At 38.5% G+C, this 23778-nt stretch overlaps 1 protein-coding gene across 1 annotated transcript in view; it reads left to right on the top strand.

The window, feature by feature from the left end:
• Positions 1-23778, top strand: part of NUCKS1 (nuclear casein kinase and cyclin dependent kinase substrate 1) — a 24569-nt gene extending 791 nt beyond the window's left edge. The window contains exons 2-7 of the mRNA XM_027776002.1: positions 5340-5405; positions 8032-8137; positions 12546-12601; positions 15001-15153; positions 16545-16694; positions 18447-23778. Coding sequence (XP_027631803.1) covers positions 5340-5405; positions 8032-8137; positions 12546-12601; positions 15001-15153; positions 16545-16694; positions 18447-18646 — 731 coding nt within the window. The 3' untranslated portion in view covers positions 18647-23778. The remainder of the gene's footprint in view (positions 1-5339; positions 5406-8031; positions 8138-12545; positions 12602-15000; positions 15154-16544; positions 16695-18446) is intronic.

Raw genomic sequence — 23778 nt, 5'->3', positions numbered from 1 at the left:
TCGAATATTAATATTTTTAAACAATTTTTTTGAGACCAGCATAAGAAGGGATGCCATTTTTGTGTGTGTGTTTATCAATAAAACTTTTTTATAAAGAGAAAACTAAATTACTTAAGAAACCTCTTGGCAATCCACTTTTTTTTAAAGAGGTTTTTGTTTTGTTTTTTTTGCTATAGGGCATGTGCCCTTGCCAGAAAGACAGAAGCAAAAAAAATCATAGGACCAGCATTTGGAATAATGGCTATGTCACTGGGCTCCCATGTAGTCTACTGCGGTTCAAGTCCCGGACCCAGTGGCTTAAACTCACGCCAGGCACATGTGCGTGAATGCCCAAGACCCTGTGAGGAGAATGGAGGAAAAGGGATTGCTGCAGGGCCACCCCTCCCCGGGGGGTGGGGTGGGATTGATTTCTCACTTTCTGTTTCTCTGTCTTTCTGGTGAGCGCATGCACCCTATAGCAAAAATCACCCACCAGTGGGGGATGGCCACTCTGCAATCCCTTCTCTTATCAGGAGTGTGTCCATGTATCCAGAGAGAGTTTTAAGCTCCTGGGTCCAGGACTTGAACCTCAGTCAACTATGTGGGAGTTAAACAATGTAACCATTACGCCATACTCTGGTCTCCTCTAATCCACTTTTTATTATAAACTGCAGTTCCCACGGTTTTGGTGGTGCTATAGTAAGAAATATTTTTTATATTTCAATCTGCTGCACAAAATACCACCTGAAACAAGTTTGGGAGTTGATAAGAATTTTCTTACATTTTATATTCCCATCCCTGCTTTTAAATGCTTCAATGTATTCATTTCAGGACCTATTAGTAAATTGTAACCTATCGATTTTAAAATGTTCTGTAGGAGGAGCCAGCAGATAGCATAACAGTTATGTTGCTAGACTCCCACGTAGTTGATTGTGATTCTAGTTGACTGCGATTCATGTCTGGGACCCAGCTGCTTAAAACTCATGCTGGGTGCATGTGTATGCATGCCTAAAATCCGGAGGGAGAATAGATTGTGGCATGGTCACCCCCCACCCCACCCCTGGGGTGGCTTTCTTGCTTTTTGTCTGGCTAGCGCACACATCCTCTAGCAAAACAAAAAAACTTAAAAAAAAAATGTTCTATGGGATTTCAATTCATCTGATAAAATGGGATGTTTACCATGTAAGTAAGTAGTAAAAAGAGATGTTGGCTAAATCTGAGTTGTTTTTGTTTTGGGGGGGCTTTTTGGTTTTTTTCAGAGACTTTTGCTATAGGATGTGTACAGTCATGAGAGAAAGCAAGAAATCACCACCACCCCCATAGGGAGGGTGACCACACTGCAGTCCCTCCCAGAACCTTGGGCATGCACACGCATATACTTGCCTTGAGTTTGAAACTCCTGGGTCCAGGACTTGCACCAGGGTCAGCCATGTGAGAGTCCAGTGACGTAGCTGCTATGCCATCTCTCCCTGAGTCTGAGTTTTGAAAAGTTTTAAGTTTCTTATGAACAGCTTACTAGATTCTAGAAAATTAGGAAGATAAGTTTGGGGGTTTTTTTTTCCCCTTTCCCGCATTGACCAGACATTAACTTCTTCAGGGTACAAGTAACAGTATAGTGAGCTTTAATTGAGGTAAACAATAGAGTAAGTGGTCTCTAAAAGTCTATTGGGTTTAATGTAAGAAAATGATTTGTGCTTTGGGGTATCAGTAATTAAATATATGTTTATGTTTGACAGCATTGTTCACTGCTTACTGCAGTCATCAAATATGCTTTTTTTAAAAATTTTGATAAGAACAGTTTTACTGTTTTTTTTTTTCTCCTGAAACTTTTTTTAATTACTTAACATTCATTCCCTGAGCATCATCACAACATACTAAATGTGGTTTCCCATCTAGAATAAACTGCATAGTGGCTTAATCATGCATGTTATCAATAATATTCCATTTCTACTTTCATATATATGTATATATGTTTTTTACCCCATGTTTGACCCTCTGCCCTTTCCCACTCTCTTGTTACACTATCTCTGCTATATACAGTTGTCTTCAATTCCTTTTCCCCCAACATTTTATTGATCACACAATATCATAAGTAATCTAACTACTTTCAATAGCAAGTTCAGCTGGTAGTTTCAAGAAAAGCGGTTTTGACCTGGTAACGATATTTCCTTGAAACTTAAAGCCTAGAAACAGGTTAGTATTCTGTTCAAATAGTAGGTACATGAACCTATTGACAGCTCAAGATAGGACAAAAATCCTTTAAAACCGGACAACAACGCTTAGAAGAAAAGCAGCAATATTTTAAGCAAGTCACAGAATGTTTCATCAGTTCAGTCTCATGTACTTAATCTTCTGTTGTGGTTCAATCTTCTGGATTGAATTCTGGGATATAATATTCATCTCCAGACATTGTCCCAATTAAGTTCCCATTTTCTTAGTTTTTGAACTCTTATTTCTGTGTGTCTGCATTTAATTTTACTGACATAGCACTCCCTTAAGAACTTCTTGGAGATCTGGTCTGGTGCTGGTAAATTCTTTCAGGTTTTGTTTATTTGGGAATGTTCGTGTCTTTTCTTCCCAAATGAATGATAATCTTGCTGGGTACAGAATTCTCGGTTGAAATTGCTTTTCTCTTAACACTTTGAATATATTTTCCCATTCTTTCCTTGCTCACATTGTTTCCGATGAGAAGTCCGCTTGTTACTCTAATGGGATGGGATAGCCTTTGTAGGTAACTTGCCTTTTTCTCTTGCCAATCTTAGTATCTTGTCTTTGACTGTGCTTTTGGTCAATCTGGCTATAATGTGTCTTGGAGAAGATCTTCTTGGATTGATTCTATTTGGGGGTCCTCTGTATTTCTTGGGACTGAATCTTTGAGTGCCTCTCCAGGTTTGGAAAATTGTCTTACAGGATTTCATGGAATAGATTATAAATGCCCTTATGAGTTTCTTCGCTTTCTGGGACGCCTATTATCCGGATGTTAGGACGTTTAATTGTATCTAGTATTTCTCGTATATTATTCTCAAATTTCTGAGCCATTTTCTCAGTCTTCATGGTGGATTTTTCTAGGCCAGCAATTTTCTCTTCTACATCTGAGATTCTATTTTCTGCAGCAGTTCATTGTCTCTCTTCTCTTCCATCTCTGTTAGCTTTGCCATTATGAATGTTCTGAATTTTTTATCAGACATTTCCATGATTTTCATTGAACTGTGTGTGGATGAAGAAGAGTTATCCTTTTCCCTTGGAGGAGAGGTATTTTCCTGCTTTCCCATATTTCTTGTGGTCCTTTCTGAGGTTTTTCTCATAAAACTAAAGAAGTAGCCATCATTAATGAAGTTGTGGTTTTTTTGTTCTTGTTGGAGTGGTTTTTGCTATAGAGTGTGTATGCTCGCCAGAAAGATGGAGACAGAAAGCGAGAAATCACACACACCCAAGGGGAATGGCCATGCCACAATCCCTTCTCCTCCATTCCCCTCTTGGGATCTTGGGCATGCATGCACATGCGCCCAGCGTGAGTTTAAGCCACCGGGTCAGGACTCAAACCATGGTTGCCTACATGGGAGTCCAGTGAGGTAGCCATTATGATATCTGCTGGTCCCAACAAAGTTTTTTATGTTGAACTCACGTAGTCTGTCACTAACTTCATTTATATCAAAACCTTAAAGTAGCTGGCTTATTTTTCTTTTTGCTAGTTATTAATAAATATTCTCAATTTATTCAGTTCTTCATATGTAAAGTGCTTCACTATTCTAGTTGCTTTTAATGTAATCTCTATAAGGATATACCTGTTGCTATATGGTACCCAGAAATTGAATAATATTTTAGTTGCCATTTCACATACATGAGATAAACTAAAATTTACTATGCCTGCCCAAAAACTGTACAATAATAATTAGAAATTTTAAATGTAACACTTTTGACCAGCCCTGTGGCCTAGTGGTTAAAGGAACTGGATCCTACATGGCCAATTGTGTGATTCAAATCCTGGCTTGGCAGCTTGAGAACACATCAGATGTGCGTGCATGTCTAATATCTCAACAGGATGGAGAAATGAAGGAATCACTCTTAGCATGACCCATGTCTCATTGGAGGATGCTTTCTCTAGCGAACACATGTACTCTCTAACAGTTAAAAAAAAAAAAAAAAAAAAACTCTTCTGGATACTTTCTCATAGTTCCAAGTTCTGTTTTCCTTCACCCTTGCAGCAAATGGTCATCTTTACATTATGAAGAATAATGCTGTTTTTCATGGCATTTGTAATTTAAAATGCCGTATTTTGCCAGAACAAGATATGCATTTCCATAGCAGACCCAAAATACTGGATTTTTGTTATTTGATTTTGGTGTAGGGCGTGTGCACTCAAAAGAAAGGGAGAAATACCCCCCACTTAGAAGCTGGGGGAAAGGTGAGAGATGGCCACAGTACAGTCTCTTCTCAAGCATGATTATTAAAGCTGCCAGTCTGGGACTCAAAACTACACACCCATCTTGTGGGATCCAGCACCTTAGCCTCTGTGGCCCCCACACTGGATTTTTTAAAAGTCACTTTTTTAAAAAGCAATATCTTTTTTTCTTAAATATACTTTAATATACTTAAAATTTATTGTCTTAACCAATTTTTTTTAAGAGTACAATTTAGGACCAGCTGGTAGCATAGTGGTTAAGGCAGCTGGATATTTTTCCTTCTGCTTTTGAGTAAGGCTTAACTTAGATATGCTATAATTTTTGTGTGTATTATATTAGTACTATATACTCTCAAAATTCTTTTACCTCACAGCAAAACCTTAGTAATGCAAGTATACATCTATGTGTTTATTTAGCAATAAGAATAAAATAGCAATTACAATTTTGACTTGTAAATGTGACATCTTTGATAATATACATACTGGTTGGACTCCTTTTTATGTTTTATGTACTTGTGTTTCAGGAGGTGGGTTGTTTTGTGAAGAAGAATGGTATTTGATTGATAGGTATCATCACCAAGATTAGTAATATGAGAATTGTAGTTTGAAATACTCTGGGTTTGCAGTGGGCAGGTGGTGTGGTGGTTGAGGCGATAGGACTCCGACATGGCTGACCTGGACTTGGCAACTTGCTTTCTCAGTTTCCCTCTCTATCTGTCTCTCTCACTCTGTCCCTCTCCTGTCAAATGAAAATAAATAAATAATAAAGTTAAATAAAATAATTCTTTTTAAAAAATAAAATACTCTGGGCTTAAGCTGCATTTATAAAAAACTATGAAGTTTTTGGCAAAATGGGGCTGTTAAAAAACTTTCAGAAAGCTAGTAGTGTTATGAAATAGGAGTGAACATGCATTTTGCTATCTTAGAAAAGTCCTACATTTTTTATGATCTTAATTAGTCTCTTCTTTCTACAGAAATAGGAAGGTCGTCGATTATTCACAGTTTCAGGAATCTGATGATGCAGGTAAGTTTTATGATTTCAACAGACTTCAAATTGAATTGCTGAGTGGAGGAATCGCCAACTTATATATTTTTTTAATCATGATTTGGAATAAGTTTAATTTTTTATTAGAATATTTATCTCAGTTATGTCAAGATTTGTCAGCCAAAACAAAGCATGGGTTTTAACTTTTACTTAGTAAATCATTAATAATAAACATTAGAATCATTTTTTTCTTACCTAGTTTTGGAGTCTAAAGTTTAAATGTCCAGTATATCTCCTGCTATTATCCCAATAAAACTTGTATTGCGGGCATTTAAGGTTTTTTGTATAATAAAGCAATCATGATGGGAGACTATCTTGTGAATAACTTTTTTTAAAAAATAATTATTTTATTTAACTTTATTTTAATTTGACCAGAAAGAGAGAGAGAGAAAGCAAGCCGCCAGGTCCATCCAGGACTTGAATCACGGTCAGCCATGTGGGGAGTCCAGCGCCCTTAACTACCACACCACCTGCCAATCCCATGAATAACTTTGATGAATTAATTCATCATAGAATGAGTAGTGTATCTTGAATCTTAGCCATAAGAGGTTTCTTTAGAGTTGTGTCCTTAATCTCCTTTTTATTTTCTAGGTACATTTGCCTTTTTTTTTTTTTTTGGAGAAAGAAAGATTTCTGCTATAGGTGCATACACTCACTGGAGAGAGAGAGAGAAATCCCGCCCCCCCCCCCCAGAGGGGATGGCCACGCTGTAATCCCTTCTCTTCCATTCTCCTCTCAGGATCTTGGGCATGCATACACACTCGTCTAGCATGAGTTTTAAGCCACTGGGTCTGGGAGTTGAACCACAGTTGACTGTTTTTTTTGTTGTTTTGTTTGTTTTTGTTTTTGTTTTTGTTTTTTTAATTAAGAAACAAGATCTCACTATATGGCCTCAGCTCGCCATGAATTTACAACCCTCCAACTTCGGCCTCTTGAGTAGTTGGGACTACAAGCTTGCTATCAGGCCTAGCTAACTCCTAGCCTTTTATGTTTGTTTTTGTTTTTGTTTTTTCTTTTAAAAATACAGTGAGTTAATTCATGGTTTAATTTGAAGTGTAGTTGAGGTCTTGTTACAGAGTTCGTAAGTCCGTCCCCTTCCATCCCTACTTATGAATGTCTTGTGTTATTAAAAATTACCCCAAAATTGAGACCAGCAGATGGTTATATCACTGGACCCCCATATAGTTGATCATAGTTCAAGTCCCAAACCCAGTGGCTTAAAATTTGCACCAAGCACATGTGTATGCGTGCCCAAAATCCTGGGAGAAGAGTGGAGGAGAAGGAATTGTGGTATGGCCATCCCTCCTAAGGGGTGAATTCTCACTTTCTGTGAGAATTCTCCAGCAAGTGCACTTGCCCTATAGCAAAAATCTCTTTAAAAAAAAGAAAAAAGGAAAGAAAAAAACACACCTAAATATTTCCTATTGTTGATTATGATATTCTACAGTGAGATAACAAATAACAATCATTTAATAATTGCTGAAGCCCCAAACTCCTTCCAGTTTCTAGCCACTGTATATAATGGTGCAGTAAACAGTTTTAGAAATAGTCAGGTTTTAAGGTGAGGTGATTTTCTTTAGTGTTTTTTGTTTGTTTGTTTTTGTTTTTTAGGTTTTGTTTTTAATTTTTGCCAGAGAGCTCACGTACTTGCTAGAGAAAGAGCAAAGGAAAGTGAGAAAGCATCCCTCATTGAGGATGGTCACACCAGAGTCCCTTCTCCTCCATTTCTCTCTCCTTTCAGGATTTTGGGCACACATGCACACACATGTGGTGTATTTCTCAAGCCATTGGATCCAGGACTTGAACCTCGCAGTCAGAAATGTGGGATCCAGCTACCTTAGCCACCACACCACTGGCTGGCCTGATTTCTTTTTAGTTTTAAAATGGCTTTTAAAACTGGAAATATTTTCCTCAAGTGCATCAGTGTATATTATATTTAATGTTTTATTTTAAAAGTAATTTGATAATTAATGGTAATCATGTTAAGATTATAGAATTTTACTTTCTAAAATTCTTATAGCCATATTACTGTAATAACCTTAAGTACAAAGACACTAAAATATGAAAAAAATTAAGAGATAGGATATAAAATGAAAAGAGATATTTGGCAGTAGATATATAAAATACATATCCAAAAGGACTAAAGGATAATATGCAAAAATGGAGTTGGGTGGAAGACTATTTCATTTTTTAAGATAAAATTATCTATTTGGTCAATCCCACCCCACTCACCACTTAAATTACATGAGAGGGCCAGTTCCATGGTCCAGCAGTAGTGCACTGCTCAAGAGAAGCTGAATCCCATAGGGCAAACATGGTTCAAATCCCCCAACCTGGTCAGTATAAAACATGCTGAGCACTTCAAGGGAGTACCCAGGATCCAACCGGCTGGAGGATTGGATAGAGATCATAGTGTGACTAGACCCTCTAGAAGGTTCTCCTCTGCCTCTCTCTTCCTTTCACTCTCACTTTTACATGCATGCACACGTGAATCAAGAAGGTATTTTTAAAATTTTTTAAATGGCATGAGAAATAATTCTGTCATTAAATACAGTTGTGACTTTAACATGTCATAATCATTGAACTTGAAAAATGCTCTATTTAGATGAAGATTATGGAAGAGATTCAGGCCCTCCTGCTAAGAAAATTCGATCATCTCCCCGAGAAGCTAAAAATAAGAGACGATCTGGAAAGAATTCACAGGAAGATAGGTAAGAAGCATTGTTTTCCTATTTCCGCTTCCACTGTCACCCTCTGCAATGGACAGTCTCTAATCTCTATATTGGCAGAAGCTCCATTTACTTTTGGAAAGTCCTCAACTTTCCATTTAATGTTTTGCATATTTCTTACTATCTCAGGGTAGGCTTCTGGGTCTAGAGGTGAGCCTCTTTCAAATCATAGAACTTGGTTGGATCCACCTTGAATTCAAGGTCTCCAACAGTGCCTTTGCTGCCACCTCAAATTTTTGAACATCAGCAGGCTAATTGTATAATTTGTTACCTAAGGTGAGAGTTGACACTTTCACTGTAGTGACAATAATACTAAGTGACGTTTCCCGTTCATTCACACTTCACTAGCAAAATTTTTAACTGAAACTTATAGAATCTTAAGTTTTAAAGACTGCTGAATTTTACTGCCTTATGATCAACTTTGAACTGCGTAAATAATTTAATCACTTCGGGAAGTTCTTTTCCTTTAGTTTTTACAAATGGGTTTATGAGACTTGTAATTTTAACTATAATTTTGCTGCGTGAGAGCAGGGTATTGTCATTTTTACCTCTATTTTAAAGGTATACACATACAGTCTCAGTGTAGCATAACTTTAATACTTCCTTGATGTTAAATTTAATGTTTATTACTATTACATGTCAGTTTTTATTATGTACTTAACATATATGATATTAAATTAATTAAATTGTCATTTAATCCTTTGTTAGACTAAGTGATACTTACTATATTAATTTACAAGGACTCAGTGATTTAACACAAGGTTACGTAGTAAATGGACAACAAATTTTGAAACCATATATTTTGGACTCCAGGGTCATTTCTTAATCATTAGGTTTCCAAATACAGTTAGTCCTCCATATTTATGGGTTCCACATTCATGGATTCAACTAACTATAGATTGAAAATACTTGGGGAGAGAGGCCAGTAGATGGCGTAGTAGTTGGGGCGCTGGACTCCCACATGGCTGACCATAATTTGAGTCCCAGAACTGGCAGCTTGCTTTCAAACTCTTTTATCTATCTCTCTCTGTGTGTCTCTCTCTAGTCAAATTTAAAAATGATGGAAAAAAATAAATAATAATTATTTTTTTAAAAAAGAAAGAAAAAGGAAGAAAAGAAAGTACTTGGGGAGGGACCAGCAGATATCATAACAATTATGTTGCTGGACTCTCATATGTGGTTGACTGCAGTTTGAGTCCCGGACTTAGTGGCTTAAAACTCACTCCGGGTGTATGTGCATGCCCAAAATCCAAAAGGAGAATGGAGGAGAAGAGATTGTGGTGTGGCCATCCCCGCTGTGGGGTGATTTCCCACTTTTTTTCACTCTGTCTCTCTGGTGAGTACACTCACCACCCTATAGTAAATCTCTTAAAAAAATAAAAGAAAATACTCGGGGGCAAAGTTGATTACATCTATACTGAGCACATTTTTCCTCATTGCTATTCCCTAGACAATGCAGTATATCAACTATTTGCATAACATTTTTATTGTATTAAATATTAAATGTAATCTTAGAGGTAATTTAAAGTGTACACAAGGATGTGTGTAGATTATATGCAAATATTGTGCCATTTTATTTAAGGGACCTTGAGTACCACGTACCATGGAGAAAATAAAAGTGAGCCTAAGATTATTCTGTGCAGTGGTTAAAGGGACTAGATCCCACATGGCCAGCTTCATGGTTCAAGTCCCCAACTCTGTGGCTTGAAAACCATGCCAGGATTATGTACAGACAAGCTCAAAATCCCATGAAGAGGGACCGGCAGTTAGCATAATGGCTATGTCGCTGAACTCCCACGTGACTGACCGTGGTTCGAGTCCCGGACCCAGTGGCTTAAATTCACGCTGGGTGCGTGTGTGTGTGCGTGCCCAAGATCCTGCTAAGAGAATGGAGGGAAAGGGATTGCAGCATGGCTATCCCCCCTGGGGAGGTGATTTCTCGCTTTCTGTCTCTCTGTCTGGAGAGCGCATGTGCCCTATAGCAAAAATCTCCTCCCCCCCCAAAAAAAAAAATCCCATGAGAAGAATAAAGGAGAAAGGATTACAGAGTGGCCATTCCCGTGGGGGTGGGGTTCTCACTTTCTGTCTGTCTCTCCAGCAAGCACACACACCTTATAACAAAAAAACAAACAAAAATTAACGGGGAAATAATTAAACTGATTCATTTTGATTTTGTCTTAAATTGTTAGACACATTTGTAAGTTACATAATTGAGCTCTAATTTCCTTTAATGATTTGGGGAATTATAGGTCTGGGGATTTTGCATCTATATCAGAATCGTTTTTTTTTTTTTTTTTAAGAATTATCTTATTCAACTTTATTTATTTATTTATTTTTAATTTGACCAGAGAGGGACAGAGAAAGAAAGAGAGAAAGTGAGAAAGCTAGCTGCCAGGTCCAGGACTTGAACCACGGTCGACCATGTGGGAGCCCAGCGCCCCTAACCACCATGCCACCTGCCAGTCCCACTATATCAGAATCTTTTTTTCTTTTTTTCTGGAGAGGTTTTTGCTATAGGGTACATGCACTCACCAGAAAGAAAGACAGAGAGACAGAAAGCAAGAAATCACCTCCTCAGGGGGATGGCCACACCGCAATCCTTTCTCCTCCATGCTCTCAGAATCTTGGGCATACAAGCCCACATTCCTGGTGTGAGTTTAAGCCACCAGGTCCAGGACTAGAACCACAGTCGACTACGTGGGAGTCCAGCGACATAGTCATTACACCAACTGCTGGTCCCCAGAATCTTCAGAAAGTTCATGGAAAATGTGAATTATAGAAAGAACTAGCCATACATTTCAAAAGATGTTTTCACCAACATAAGCTCATAATTCCATTTTCCCATGAACTTTTTGAAATCTCTCATATTTAGTGATATTTGGTTGCCTAGTTTGTCACCAATAAGATATAATTAGTAGTAATATACTCTGCCTCTATCCATAGAGGCTATTTTTTTTCCTCTTTAATTGCCAGATTTTTTAATATGGCATGTATGCTTACTAGACAGAGAAAGTGAGACAGGCAGAACGCATCCCCCCACTAGGGCATGGGCATGCTGCGATCCTTTCTCCATTTTTCTATCCTGTCAGGACTTTGGACATGCACATATCCAGTGTGTTTTTCAAGCCACCAGGGCTGGGATTCAAACCAGTCAGCTGTGTGAGATCCAGTTTCTCCAACCACTAGGCCACAGGGTCAGTAGGGAAGGGGAGGTTATTTATTTATTATTTTCTTTTGGAGAGGTTTTTGCTATAGGGCACGTGTGATCGCCAGAGAGACAGACAGAGAGAGACAGAGAGCGAGAAATCACCCCCCCTCCCCCAAGAGGGGATGGCCACGCCACAATTCCATCTCATCCATTCTCCTCTCAGGATCTTAAGCACACACGCACATGTGTCCAGCATGAGTTTAAGCCACTGGGTCCGGGATTCAACTACATGGGAGTCCAGTGACATAGCCATTACACCAACTACTAGTCCCGAGGGGAGGTTCTTTTTTATTAAGTGTTCTTAAGAACTAGGCCTTATGTCTAGGTGAGAAATTCTCAGCCTGTGTTCCGATGCCCCCTTTTTTTTCCTTTGTGCCCTTAGAAACAGTGTTTTCCAAAGTAGATAAAATTGGGCTTATTTAACAGCATCCCTATAATGTGAAGAAATAATAGAAGCAGTTCCACCATTAGCACTTGTTTGTTTGTTTATTTGTTTATTTATTTATTTATTTAAAGGGTTTTTTTGCTACAGGGCTCATGTTCTCGCCAGACAGACAGAGACAGAGAGACAGAAAGCGAGAAATCACCCCCCAGGGGGATTGGCCATGCCGCAATCCCTTCTCCTCCATTCTCCTCTCGGGATCTCGGGCATGCACGCACACGCGCCCAGCGTGAGTTTTAAGCCACTGGGTCTGGGACACAAACAGCGGTTGACTACGTGGGAGTCCAGCGACATAGCCATTACACTTACTGCTGGTCCCCGTTAGCGCTTGTTTAGATATTTTATATATACAAGAAAATTATTTATTTATTTATTTATTTTGAGAGGTTCTCGTTATAGGGCGCTTGCGCTCACCAGACAGACAGAGTGAGGCATAGAGACAGAAAGCAAGAAATCACCCCCCAGGGGGGATGGTCACGCCACAATCCCTTCTCCATTCTCCTCTCAGGATCTTGGGCACGCACGCACACGCGCCCAATGTGAGTTTTAAGCCACCGGGTCCGGGACGCGAATTGCGGTCAACTACGTGGGAGTCCAGCGACATAGCTATTACGCTAACTGCTGGTTCCCATAAAAGAAATTTTTCAGTGTTCTTCTCAAGCTAGATATTAGAGATCCATGTCTACTTAGACTTTGAACTAAGACTTTTAAACATGTACTTTTTTCTCTTCCCTTTATAGTGAGGATTCGGAAGAGAAAGATGTGAAGACCAAGAAGGATGATTCTCATTCAGCAGGTAGTAAACTATTTTTAATGTAAAAGGTATACTTATACTCATATATTCATTAGATTTTTTAACAAGCAATTTTGTGTGCTGGCACTGTTGCAAATACTGGAGTAACAAAGATGTCTCTGTTTTCAAAGAGCTAATAGTAGTTTTATGTCCTGGTGGCTTATTACAGTCTCCTATGAACATTTTTTTAAATATAGATTCAGAGTCTTACCCCAAGATTTCTGATTCAGGAGGTCTAGGTGGGACATTGAGACTTGGTCTTTTTGTTTTTAAAGTAAGTCTCTATGGTTTGTGTGTCTGCGCATATAAATATTAGGTGAAATAGAGGTAAAAGGGGGGAGGGGAGGTGCTTAGCTCTGGGTTATAAAGCGAAGATTAGTTTTAATTCCATTCTTAACTGGGAAACAGTCTTTTAAAACTGTAGCCATAGAAAAAGCTTTTTTTTAAAATAAAGATTTTAACTTAAAGACTAATGTGAATTAATGAAGAGGTTCCATGACCAAAGAATATGTTCAATTCTGGTTACTTATTGTTGGCATTTATTTTTAAATTCAACTCTTAGAAGAACTAAGAATTTTATTCTATATTGCTGCCAGCCAGTGGAATAAAACTCTAAATAAAATTCATTAATTTTTTATTAGTTTTTACCAAAATTCCTCTGCTGTTGTCTTCCTGGATCTACCTTCAAAGGATACTGCTGTTTTGTTAATTGTAGAGGATGGAAAAGAAATTATATTAACCTTTTACAGTGATTTTATGAACCCTAATTAGAATCTCTTTACAGTATTACTTTATTGAGCACTTTAAGATGAATAGTTGTACTCAAGTATTAAGCATGGCTCCTATGAGGTGGGTTTAATTGTGGGTCTGCCAAGGTCAGCTCTGTTCTCTATTTGTCTCTAGATGAGGCTTTTGGCAGTAAAGGTGATAACTTGAGGTTGGCTTTGTGGCCTGATGGTTAAGGTAACTGGATCCCACATGGCCACTAGGCAGTTTGAGTCCCAGACCCAGCTGTTTGAGAAACATACCAGGTACATGTGTGTGTGTGCACCCAAAAATCCAGATGAAACGACTGCAGTTTGACTGTTCCCCCACGGGATGTGCTTACTCCTCTCCCTTACTCTGGTGAGCATCTGTGCCCTCTAGCACCAAAAAGAAAAAGAAAAGGTGATAACTTGAACCCTGACCATGGCGAAGCTCACAGAATTAGGAGTATTTTCAGATGAGTGATAGCTATACCATAACAAAATAAAGGACCCCAAAAGTCCAGAAAAAGGGCCATTGGTAGAAACTAAAGCAAATATAGCTTAATCCAGAGCTAATAGACTACAGCCTGCCCTTTAACCAGATTTATTCACAGATATAACTGTATAGAAAATGTTTTAATTAATAGACTATACTATGTGAAAATTGTTTTTTGTAAGCTTTTCATCTCAAAATGTGTTTCAAAGATTTCCTTTAGTCCCTCTAAATTGAAATAGTCACACCCCATTCATTGTAAAGATAGTAGTTTGACATTATTTTAGCATTTACCTGTTTTATCTCTTAGAATAAAGATCACTGGAAGACATTCTTCCCCTCTCATATTTTATTTTTTAACTTCAGCTTCTAAAAACAGTGAAGAGGGCGTGGTGGCACCCGCCCTATGGTAAAAATAGTGAAGATAAATTCTAATATAATTGAGCATTTTATTTATTTTTAATTGCCAAAGGATGGTTACACTCTACAAGAGAGAGTGAGATAGAGAACCTGCAGTGGGAAGTGGTCACAGTGCACGTCCTCCTTCCTGTCAGGATTTGGGATATGAACGCACATGTACACAGTGTATTTTTCTTTTTTCTTTTTAGGTTTTTGCCATCGGGCGTGTGCACTCACTGGGAGAGAAACAGAGAGAAAGTGAGAAATCATCATCCAGGGAAGATGGCCCTTCCACATTCTCCTTCTGGGATTTCTGGCCGCACGCACACGCACCCAGCGTGAGTTTCAGGTTGTCAGGTCTGAGGCTCAGACTGGTCAACCATGTGAAATTTAACTCCCTTAACCATTAGGCTATGGGGACCAGTCCTAACTGATCATTTTAGGGCAAACTGATAATAAAAGTATGAAGTATGTTGTAGGAAGTACGTGTTAACACTTCAGCTTTGTTATTGCTTAAATAAGTATGCCTAAGTTGTTTTACATGTAATATTGGGTATATAGGCCTATTCAAGTTCATTTTCTGTAGATTTTAGCTCTTTTTGTATTTCGGGAATTTTTAAGGTTACCATTTACTGTAAAATGAAATAGAGCTGCAGGTTCTATTCTGTATTGGCCAGTGTGGTAGCTTTTTCAGTCAGCTGTCAAATACAATAATGTAAAAAAGCTCTTTAATCATTGCATCATAATAACTTTTGCTATTGCAGAGGACAGTGAAGATGAAAAAGAAGATCATAAAAATGTGCGCCAGCAGCGGCAGGCAGCATCTAAAGCAGCATCTAAACAGAGAGAGATGCTCATGGAAGATGTGGGTAGTGAGGAAGAACAAGAAGAGGAGGATGAGGCACCATTCCAGGAGAGTATGTGAAATTGATGTGTGTGCTTTGGTCCTTTGGGCATGGTCATAGTTTGTGGCCTTGAATGCTTTGGCATTTTCAGGATGCTTAATGTTACAACCAGTACCTTAAATTAGGTAGATACTCCCCATTAAAAGAGATGACCAGTAGGGCCAGCTCGATGGGTTGGTGGTTAAGGCTGCTCAATAACACATGGCCAATTGTGCAGTTGAAGTCCTGGACCCAGCAGCTTGAAAAACATACCAGGCACATGTGTGTAAGGACCCAAAATTCTAAAAGGAAAGGAGACCTATGGGGGACAAGGATTGCAGCGTGACCATTCCCCCTGGAGAATGTTTTTTCTTCTCCCTCTTTGTCTCTCTCTGATGTGCACATGCATCTTCTAGCACAGCCTCTGTGATGAAGTTAGTAGTATCCCAGACTGTGGAGTTGGAAGCCAAATGCCAACTATGGTTGAAACCCCAACCTGGTGGGCCTGAAAACACCAGGTACATGCATACATACCCAAGATTCTAGTGGGCTGGAAGACCAGAGGAAGGAGGTTGCAGTGTGACCCAGCTCTGTGGAGGGTATATGTGTGTGTCTGTCTCTCTCTCATTTTTACATAAACATGCTCTATCATATGAGTTTTTTTCATTGCCAGAGTCCTTTGGTGTTCATCAGAGAGAGAGAGAAAGCATCCCCAATGTGGTTAAACCACAATTCTTTTTCTTCCACTTGTCTGGATTTGGGGCATGCATATATATGTGCCTAGCAAGTTTTTTGAGCTGCTAGGCCAGGATTCAATCTCTTAGGTCAGCCATCTGGAATCCAGCTCCTTTAACCACTAGGCTTTGGCCATGGCTGCCTGGAACAAAAACAGGTTGGGTGTTGTGGTTGAGATTCATATTTTGGGCTGGCAGAGAATATAGACTATCTACCCCCACAAAAATGTTCGTGTCAGATTTCAGATATTTTGCAGGTTATTCTAATCAATTAATATGTATTTTTGCTTATATATAGTTCTTGTTTTATTTGTTCGTAACTGCTCAAAAAATCCCAAGTCAGTTCAGTTTTGTTTCCCTGGTCTCAACCAAATACTACATGGGAATGATGAAACTACTAAAAGCAATAATGGTTTCCATTTTTATTCAGATTAAGTCTTATCCCTTCCTGTTTTCAACCATCTCTACAATTGAGTTAGTCATATAGCGGTCATGTGAGGTAAATGCTGCACTCATTTTACAGATGGGGCCCATGACAACTCCAGCCAAGTTGGTAATACAGCTGCAAATAGAATCCAAGAGTTTGACTCCTGAGTCCCATCCTCCAGTCATTCTTAGCACTCGATCCCTTTGTTCACTTGGAAGGATGTGTACATTAAGTTGGACGTTGAAATTCTTCTTTCCTCTCAGAAGATTCCGGCAGTGATGAAGATTTCCTAATGGAAGACGATGACGATAGTGACTATGGCAGTTCAAAAAAGAAAAACAAAAAGATGGTTAAGAAGGCCAAACCTGAGAGAAAAGAAAAGAAAATGCCCAAACCCCGGCTAAAGGCTACAGGTAAGCTCTGCAAAAACGAAATGAAATTACTGCTTTAAAAAATGTCAAGAATCAATCCTTTCACTACAGAAATTCATCATTAGGCCTTGGTATTGGCCGGGTATTTAATAGGAAGGAATACAAGAAATCTAAAAGAATCCTGCCTTCTGTATCTGCAAGTATTGTCGCCAGCTCCTCCAAGAAAGAGTCTGGTGTGTTTAGTAGCCCTGTTCTTGAGTTACTACCATACATGATAAGCGAGATCTGGGAGTGACCTATTTGTTTCACTCGCAGTGATAGATACATTATCAACATAGCAATCACTGCCTCCTGCTCCCTTCCCCATCTCTCAGCCCTAATAGCTAGTGAAGACTTGAAATGGTGAAAATGTACAAACCTGCAGTAATACATTTTATTTCTATGTTCCAGTTTCAACCCCATCTTCTGTGCTTTCAGTATAAAACCATATTTCATAGCATGGATTTGCTTTCTCTGATCCCTCCCTAATGCTTTCTGCCAGATAGTCTCCTAGTTAGAGCTAGTATATTAGTTAAATAAGAAATCTGGACTTGCTTTTTGTTCAAGTAGTTTTATTCTGAAAATAGAGCTGGTGATTTTTAAACTTTGTTCATCACTTCTTACTGTTGGGAATGATAGGGTTATTAAATTTTTTTGAAGGTTAGCAGGTGGCATAGAGGTTAAGGTGGCTGGATCCCATATGGCTGACTGCAGTTCGAGTCCCAGACCTGGCGACTTGAAAAATACTCCAGGTGTATGTGCATGAGTACCCAAAAGCCAGAGAGGAAAATCAAGATGGGATTGAGGCATGGCCATCCCCCCTGGGGAGTGCTTATATCTCACTTTTCCTTACTTTCTTTCTCCCTCTATCCAGTGAGCACACATGCCTTATAACCAGAAAAAGAAAAGAAAGAAAAGTTATTCAGTGGCTTCTGTTTTTACTCAGATTATGTCATATCCTTCCCTCTTCATGAATTGGTTTTTAAACATGAATGACTTTGATGGTAAATAGCTTTTAGTTCACAAACCAGTGAGGAGGATGTGTATTCTCTGTAGCATAGTGAGTCTTTATTGTAAGTATTTCTGCTAACATAACATTAGTGTTGATTTAAAAATGATTGAAAACTGGGACCAGCAGTTAGCGTAATGGCTATGTCGCTTGACTCCCACGTAGTCAACCGCGGTTCGCATCCCGGACCCGGTGGCTTAAAACTCACACCAGGCATGTGTGCGTGCATGCCCAAGATCCCAAGAGGAGAATGGAGAAGGGATTGCGGCGTGGCCATCCCCCCTGGGGGGGTGATTTCTCTCTTTCTGTCTCTCTCTGTCTGTCTGGCGAACGCACGCACCCTATAGCAAAAACCTCTCAAAAAAAAAAAAAAAAAAGATTGAAAACTATTGTAGTATGACCAGCTTGGGAATTTAGATAAATTTATAATTTAAAAAAATAATGTATAAATTATTTTTATGAATTTTATTCTTGCAGTTTTCTCTCTTTTTAGACTTAATTTATTTTATGCCATAGAGTGTGTGCATTTGCCAGAAAGAGAAAGAGAGTGAGAAATCACCCCCTGTGGGAGAATGGCCACAGCACAGTCCAGTGTGTTTTTCAAACTGCAAGGTCCAGGACACAAACCTTGTGGAATCCAACATCTTAACCACCATGCCACCAACCCCCTTACAGGTGTTGTGTAGCTGATTTTTATTAAAGGCATTTTTCCTTCCCTCTCCAAATTGTTACTTTTCTTCTTTCAGTGACGCCAAGTCCAGTGAAAGGCAAAGGGAAAGTGGGTCGCCCCACAGCTTCAAAGGCTTCCAAGGAAAAGACTCCTTCTCCCAAAGAAGAAGATGAGGAACCAGAAAGCCCTCCAGAAAAGAAAACATCTGCAAGCCCCCCACCTGAGAAATCTGGGGATGAAGGGTCTGAAGATGAAGCCCAGTCTGGGGAGGATTAAAAGTGATGATGGTTTGGGGAGAGATTTTATTAGAAAAAAGAAAAAAAGAGAGGAAAAAAAGGAGAACCTACTTAAGATAGTACATGGTTTTTGGCTATGGCTTGACTCATGGGCTTTCAGTGCTTTTTTCCATTTGTTGAAAATAACATCTCTCTCTCTCTCTTTCTCTTTTTTTAAAGAAAACCAGTGTATGTTTAAGTGTGTTTAAGTTACCTTTTTGTCTGTTGGTCTTCTCTTTGCCACCACCCCCTTTTCCAATGAAAGCCATGTCAAATTAATCACTGGATTGACTGCTTTATCTTATTTTTCATGGAAGGTATACCATAGTTGTAAAGCAATAAGATTTGAGGTGAACACTATGGAAACTTTGCTTTTTGCTACACAACAAAATGGAACAGTAATCGAAAAAATATAGAAAGGTTTTAGTTAAAAGTGATTGCTTCTTTCTCTACCTGAACTTTTAAAAATTGATTGTCATCTAATATGAGTTTATATGTCTATATATACAGTATAAATGTCTAAAAAAAAATCATGACTTTAAACTTCACTGATGAGGCAGGTAGGAGATAAAGATGAATTCTAAATTGTTACTAAAAGTACTCATATTTTTTACCGTGGGAGGGGAGGGTGGGGAATGGGTTTCCTGAATTTATTTGAAGACGTGAGCTTTCTTTCTTATTTCATCACTTGTTAATCTCAAAGAGACTCGGAGCCAGTGATCCTTTTATCCTGCTACAGCCTTTAAGGAGCTTAAAAAAAAAAAAAGATAAAACACAGGGGCCGCTAAAACTGAAATCACTCTTGATTTCACATTTCATTCTCTAATGGTTCATGTTTTAAAATATATGTATGTATGTATGTATCCTGTTTTTTGGATAAAATTTTACCAAGGATTTAAAAAAAAAAAAAGGGAAAAAGGAAACCACTCTAGAACTTAAATGGCAAGATCAACCCACACATCACAGTGGATTTCTTAAACTGACAATGTTTAGATTTTAAGCAAATAAACTTCCACTTAATGTGAAATGTAGTCACAAAGAGTTGAGATTTTTCCTTTATGACAATGGAGATTTGACATTCTTTTATGTTTTATAAATGTGCACTCACATCCCATGAACCATTCTCTATTTTTCATTTGGAATACAACATTCACCTGTTCATACTCCAACCTTCCCTTTTCTTTATGGAAATATGATATGAAGTACATCTCTGCTTTATGCTGCTATGTAGGACACTGCACCCTAACCCAGTTCCTGGTAGCTTCTAGAGGACTCTTACTTTTCTGGCTCCATTCACTGATTTCCCTTCCTGTCCTTGATGGAAGTATATAAAATGCTGCTTCCACACTATTCAGTTTGCTCTTGTCTTTTTAGTTGGTCTAACCTCCTGCTTGCTGCTCATCTTGCTTAAAGCAGGAGACTGGGACTCCGTAGGACTAGAGAAACCGTGTGTTTCAGGAGGTCCATGTGCAGTTAACACTTTGTACATGCCAAATGAAAGCCATCAGAAGTCAAGTCTGTCAGCGTGAACCTCCACGTGCTGGCAGCACGAGCTAAGGGAAACAAGGTTTAGGGGTCTTGGTATACTAATAAATTCATAAATTAATGAAATTTAACTCCTGCATTCTTCCTGCCTCTTAATCTAGATTTGCTTCCTCAATATTTTGCTTTTGTGGTCAAGTTGTCAACAGCATCATTTTCTCAGAAAACATGGCTTTTATTGCAGGTGTTCCTAGGACAAAAGGTTATTTAAATAATTTTTTACTCTGATTTTTAAGACACTTTAAGGAGCATTCTTCTGCTGATTTTTTTTTTTTAAACACCCAGTGGAAGAGAGTCATTTCACTGTCGCACTGTGTGTAAACGCATGGATGAGTTTTTCATACGTGGCCAAAAATAAGAGACTTGAACATAAATTAAGAGTTGGGTTATCTTTTGTGATGGTTAAATTTATAGTTGTGAACTTTGTAATGAGATTATTGAATTTGCTTTAGTGGGTTTGTTCAGGTATCCATTTTTTAAAAAAAAAGGTTTGTGTTCATAATAATTTTAAAAGATCTATCAGTGTTTTCACCATGCACTTCTATTTTTAAGGGGTTTATAACTTCAAGTCTTACATTCCTAGTAACATTTGGGTTTTTCTTAGGTTTTGTGAAGGTAGGGGGGACTCTTAAAATTTCACCCTTGATTTTTTTTGTGTTAAGTCTCTTTAATACATTGTAATCTGCATTAACATCTCTGATTGTGACATATGCACATACCTGAGAGACAATCGTGTCTTCTAGGTTACTTATGTGTATTTGATAGGGCTTCTTATTTAGGGTCTTTTTTCAAATTAATTCGTTAGATTGAAAAATATCTTGTAGTTCTGATTGACTGGACAGGAGGCTCGGGATGACCTTTTTTCCCCCCACTCCCCTTTTTATTGACGATTTGAAACACTCTTGTCTTCCCCTCAAATCATGCGTGCAAGTAGTTATGGCGACTCAACTGGAAACTGGTGCTCTGTAGTCAGGCTTGAAGGTGATTGCTGGCTGCATTGCAAGCTGTAAGCTGATAGTGACTGACCATTGGCACCGCCCTTGATTGAACTTCCTCTTTTTCTAGTGTGCCTGTGGTGAAATGGCAGTAGCATTCACTGTCTTATTTTGCAGTGCTCAGGAAGAGAGGCATGGATAACTTGGAAGGTGCTCTCTGAATTCTCGACATCTTCTCTGCTCTGTTCACCTCTGTAACAGATTCAGCTGCTGTGCTGACTGACACTACATTCTAGTTCTTAAGATTCTTTTTCTCAGAAACCCCCATCCCCAGTTAGATATGGGTGGCTTACATCTTATCCAACCTGTCATTTGCTGCTGCTTTTAGCCCTCCTCACCTCAGATTGAAATTGACAGAGTGGGCTCAAAGGATGTGCTTTAATTTCAGTAATGGTAGATTTGTCTTGATTTCTAAAATATCTCCCTCTGTTATATCTCTTTATTGATTCCATAAAGGAAAATTAATGCTGTTTCCTCCTTTTGGGAATTAATGAATAGAAATCTTTTAGTAGTTGATTTCCTTTGCAGGAGCTTCAATATTGAGTTTTTCACAATAACTGGTACGTGCCTCAGTTCAGTCCTCAATTCAATACTTTTTCTTGGCACTGGTTCAAATAGCTTTTTTTTTCCCCAGATAACAAATCAAGAATGGAATTTGAGGTTGTAATTCAGGAAAGTTTTAACACTTAGGAATATGGCCAGCTGAACTGAACTTGACCTCCCGCCCCTTTTTTTTTAATGGTTCTTTTGTTTCATCCATGGACATTGAAGTAACAAACAGACTTTAGAGGGATTGGTAAAGGGATTCGTGCTTTATTTTAAACAAACTTTAGTATAGGAGATGCCTTGCGGATGCTGGAAAGGCAGGAGCAGAATTTAGCACCAAGAGCAACAGGAAAACTTGATAAATGACCACGTGTCTCAGCCTGCATCACTAGTAGCTGCACTGAAAACAAGACTATCACCTTAGGAGTTTGGAAAGGAAGAAACCTGGGCTCTGGTCTTTATAGCATTTAGAGTAAGATAGTTAAACAGTACAAGTAATGCACAATTTCCTGCTACAGGATAGGGACATTATAACAAGCTTGTTGTTTTTGAGGTTAGAAAATTGGACTTTCTCAGTGGGTAAAGCTGGGTTTACTTGAAAATGGAGAGTTGTTTTACCATTAAAATATTGGGATATTAAGCTATAGCCAGTTTCAGTCTCAACCCATTTTTCTGTCTTGGATAACTCAGTACAACATGATTTCTCTCTGAATCCCAAATCTATACAATTTTTTTTTTTCCAAATCTAGTTCATGGAGTTCACAGTGGTGCTGACTGTGTAATAACCACTACTGGGGGCGGGAGGGAATCTCATAACCTGCCTGTTGCCATGCCAATAGAGTGACTGAACTGGTGACATCAGTTTGAGCATGCTTCGTGTGGCTGGTCCTATGCCACAGTTGTGCATACACTTTGTACATCAGGGGTGAAGGGAGGGTTTTCTAGATTATTGGGGAGGAGGGTTAAATCGGGATTTTTTTTGGGGGGGTGTAGGGGTATGGTACTCAGCTTATGCCCTAAAATAACATGTATAAAAACCCCTGAAGTATTGTGTGGGCGTGAGTGTTTGGGTGTGAGTGTGTGTTTATATATGTCTGGCAATTAAACCTTTTGTCTTCTGGAAATTAGTGAATTCTTTTTTTCTTTTCCTCCAGAAGTATTTGTTACAAGATTTGTAAATAAGAGCTCTACTTAGTTTGTTTACCATGAACGTGTTGCAGCAAACCTTATACACCTAATTCCTGTGCGATTTAAGGAAAGACTTAAGACTCGTCAGGTTACGCAGCAGCCAAGCTCTCAGTAATTGTTTGCCTTGATTCATCCTTGAGACTTACTTTGCCAGCTCTAGAACTCCCAGTCTTCCTTGATTTTATTCCTTAATCTTTTATTACGTTCTAAGCAGGAAGGGTAAAAGAGAGGAACCAGTGTAAATGTATTAAGTAGTCCATGAATTGAGACTGGGGCCTCCCTTTCTTCATACTTGCAAAGTTGATAGATTCATGATCAGACACCAGAGGGTTGGGCATTCTTGCAATACCTTAACAGTGCTGAGGTCGCAGCATGGTACTAAGGAAGTGAAAGTTTGAATGTAACCACTTTATTTAAAAGTTTTTTTTCTTTAATTTAATTGAAATGGGGTTGAAGTGAACATGATTTTGTTGACCATGTTCGTGATTATAGATGCAACATGCATTGGTAGAATCGTGTGATGGTCTTTTGTGATACTTAATTTTTACATATCCCAGTCTCTGTATCTACATAGACAAAGAAAAAACAAACTCCTGCTTTGCTTTTATTGAAGGGTTCCCAGGACTGCGTGTCTGCTCCTGAGCTCTGTTTTAAGTATGTGTATCCTTTGCTTGTATTTTGTATTAAAAAAATAAGAAAAAGAACCCTTTATTGTTGAGCATGTTGGCATTGTCCCCTTTATTTTTTCTCTTTTTGGGACATATGAAGCAAGTTATTCTTTTTCTGTATCTTTTTTTCTTTTGTAAACTTTTTTGTTTTGTTTTGTTTAAAAATGGCTTTATAAAAGGGCTTTTATAACCCA

The sequence above is a fragment of the Tupaia chinensis genome, unplaced genomic scaffold (assembly GCF_000334495.1).
Source record: "Tupaia chinensis unplaced genomic scaffold, TupChi_1.0 Scaffold000627_1, whole genome shotgun sequence".
Classification (NCBI taxonomy): Eukaryota; Metazoa; Chordata; class Mammalia; order Scandentia; family Tupaiidae; genus Tupaia; species Tupaia belangeri.
Note: the sequence above shows the minus strand (reverse complement) of the source record. Positions and strands in the feature narration are given on the sequence as shown.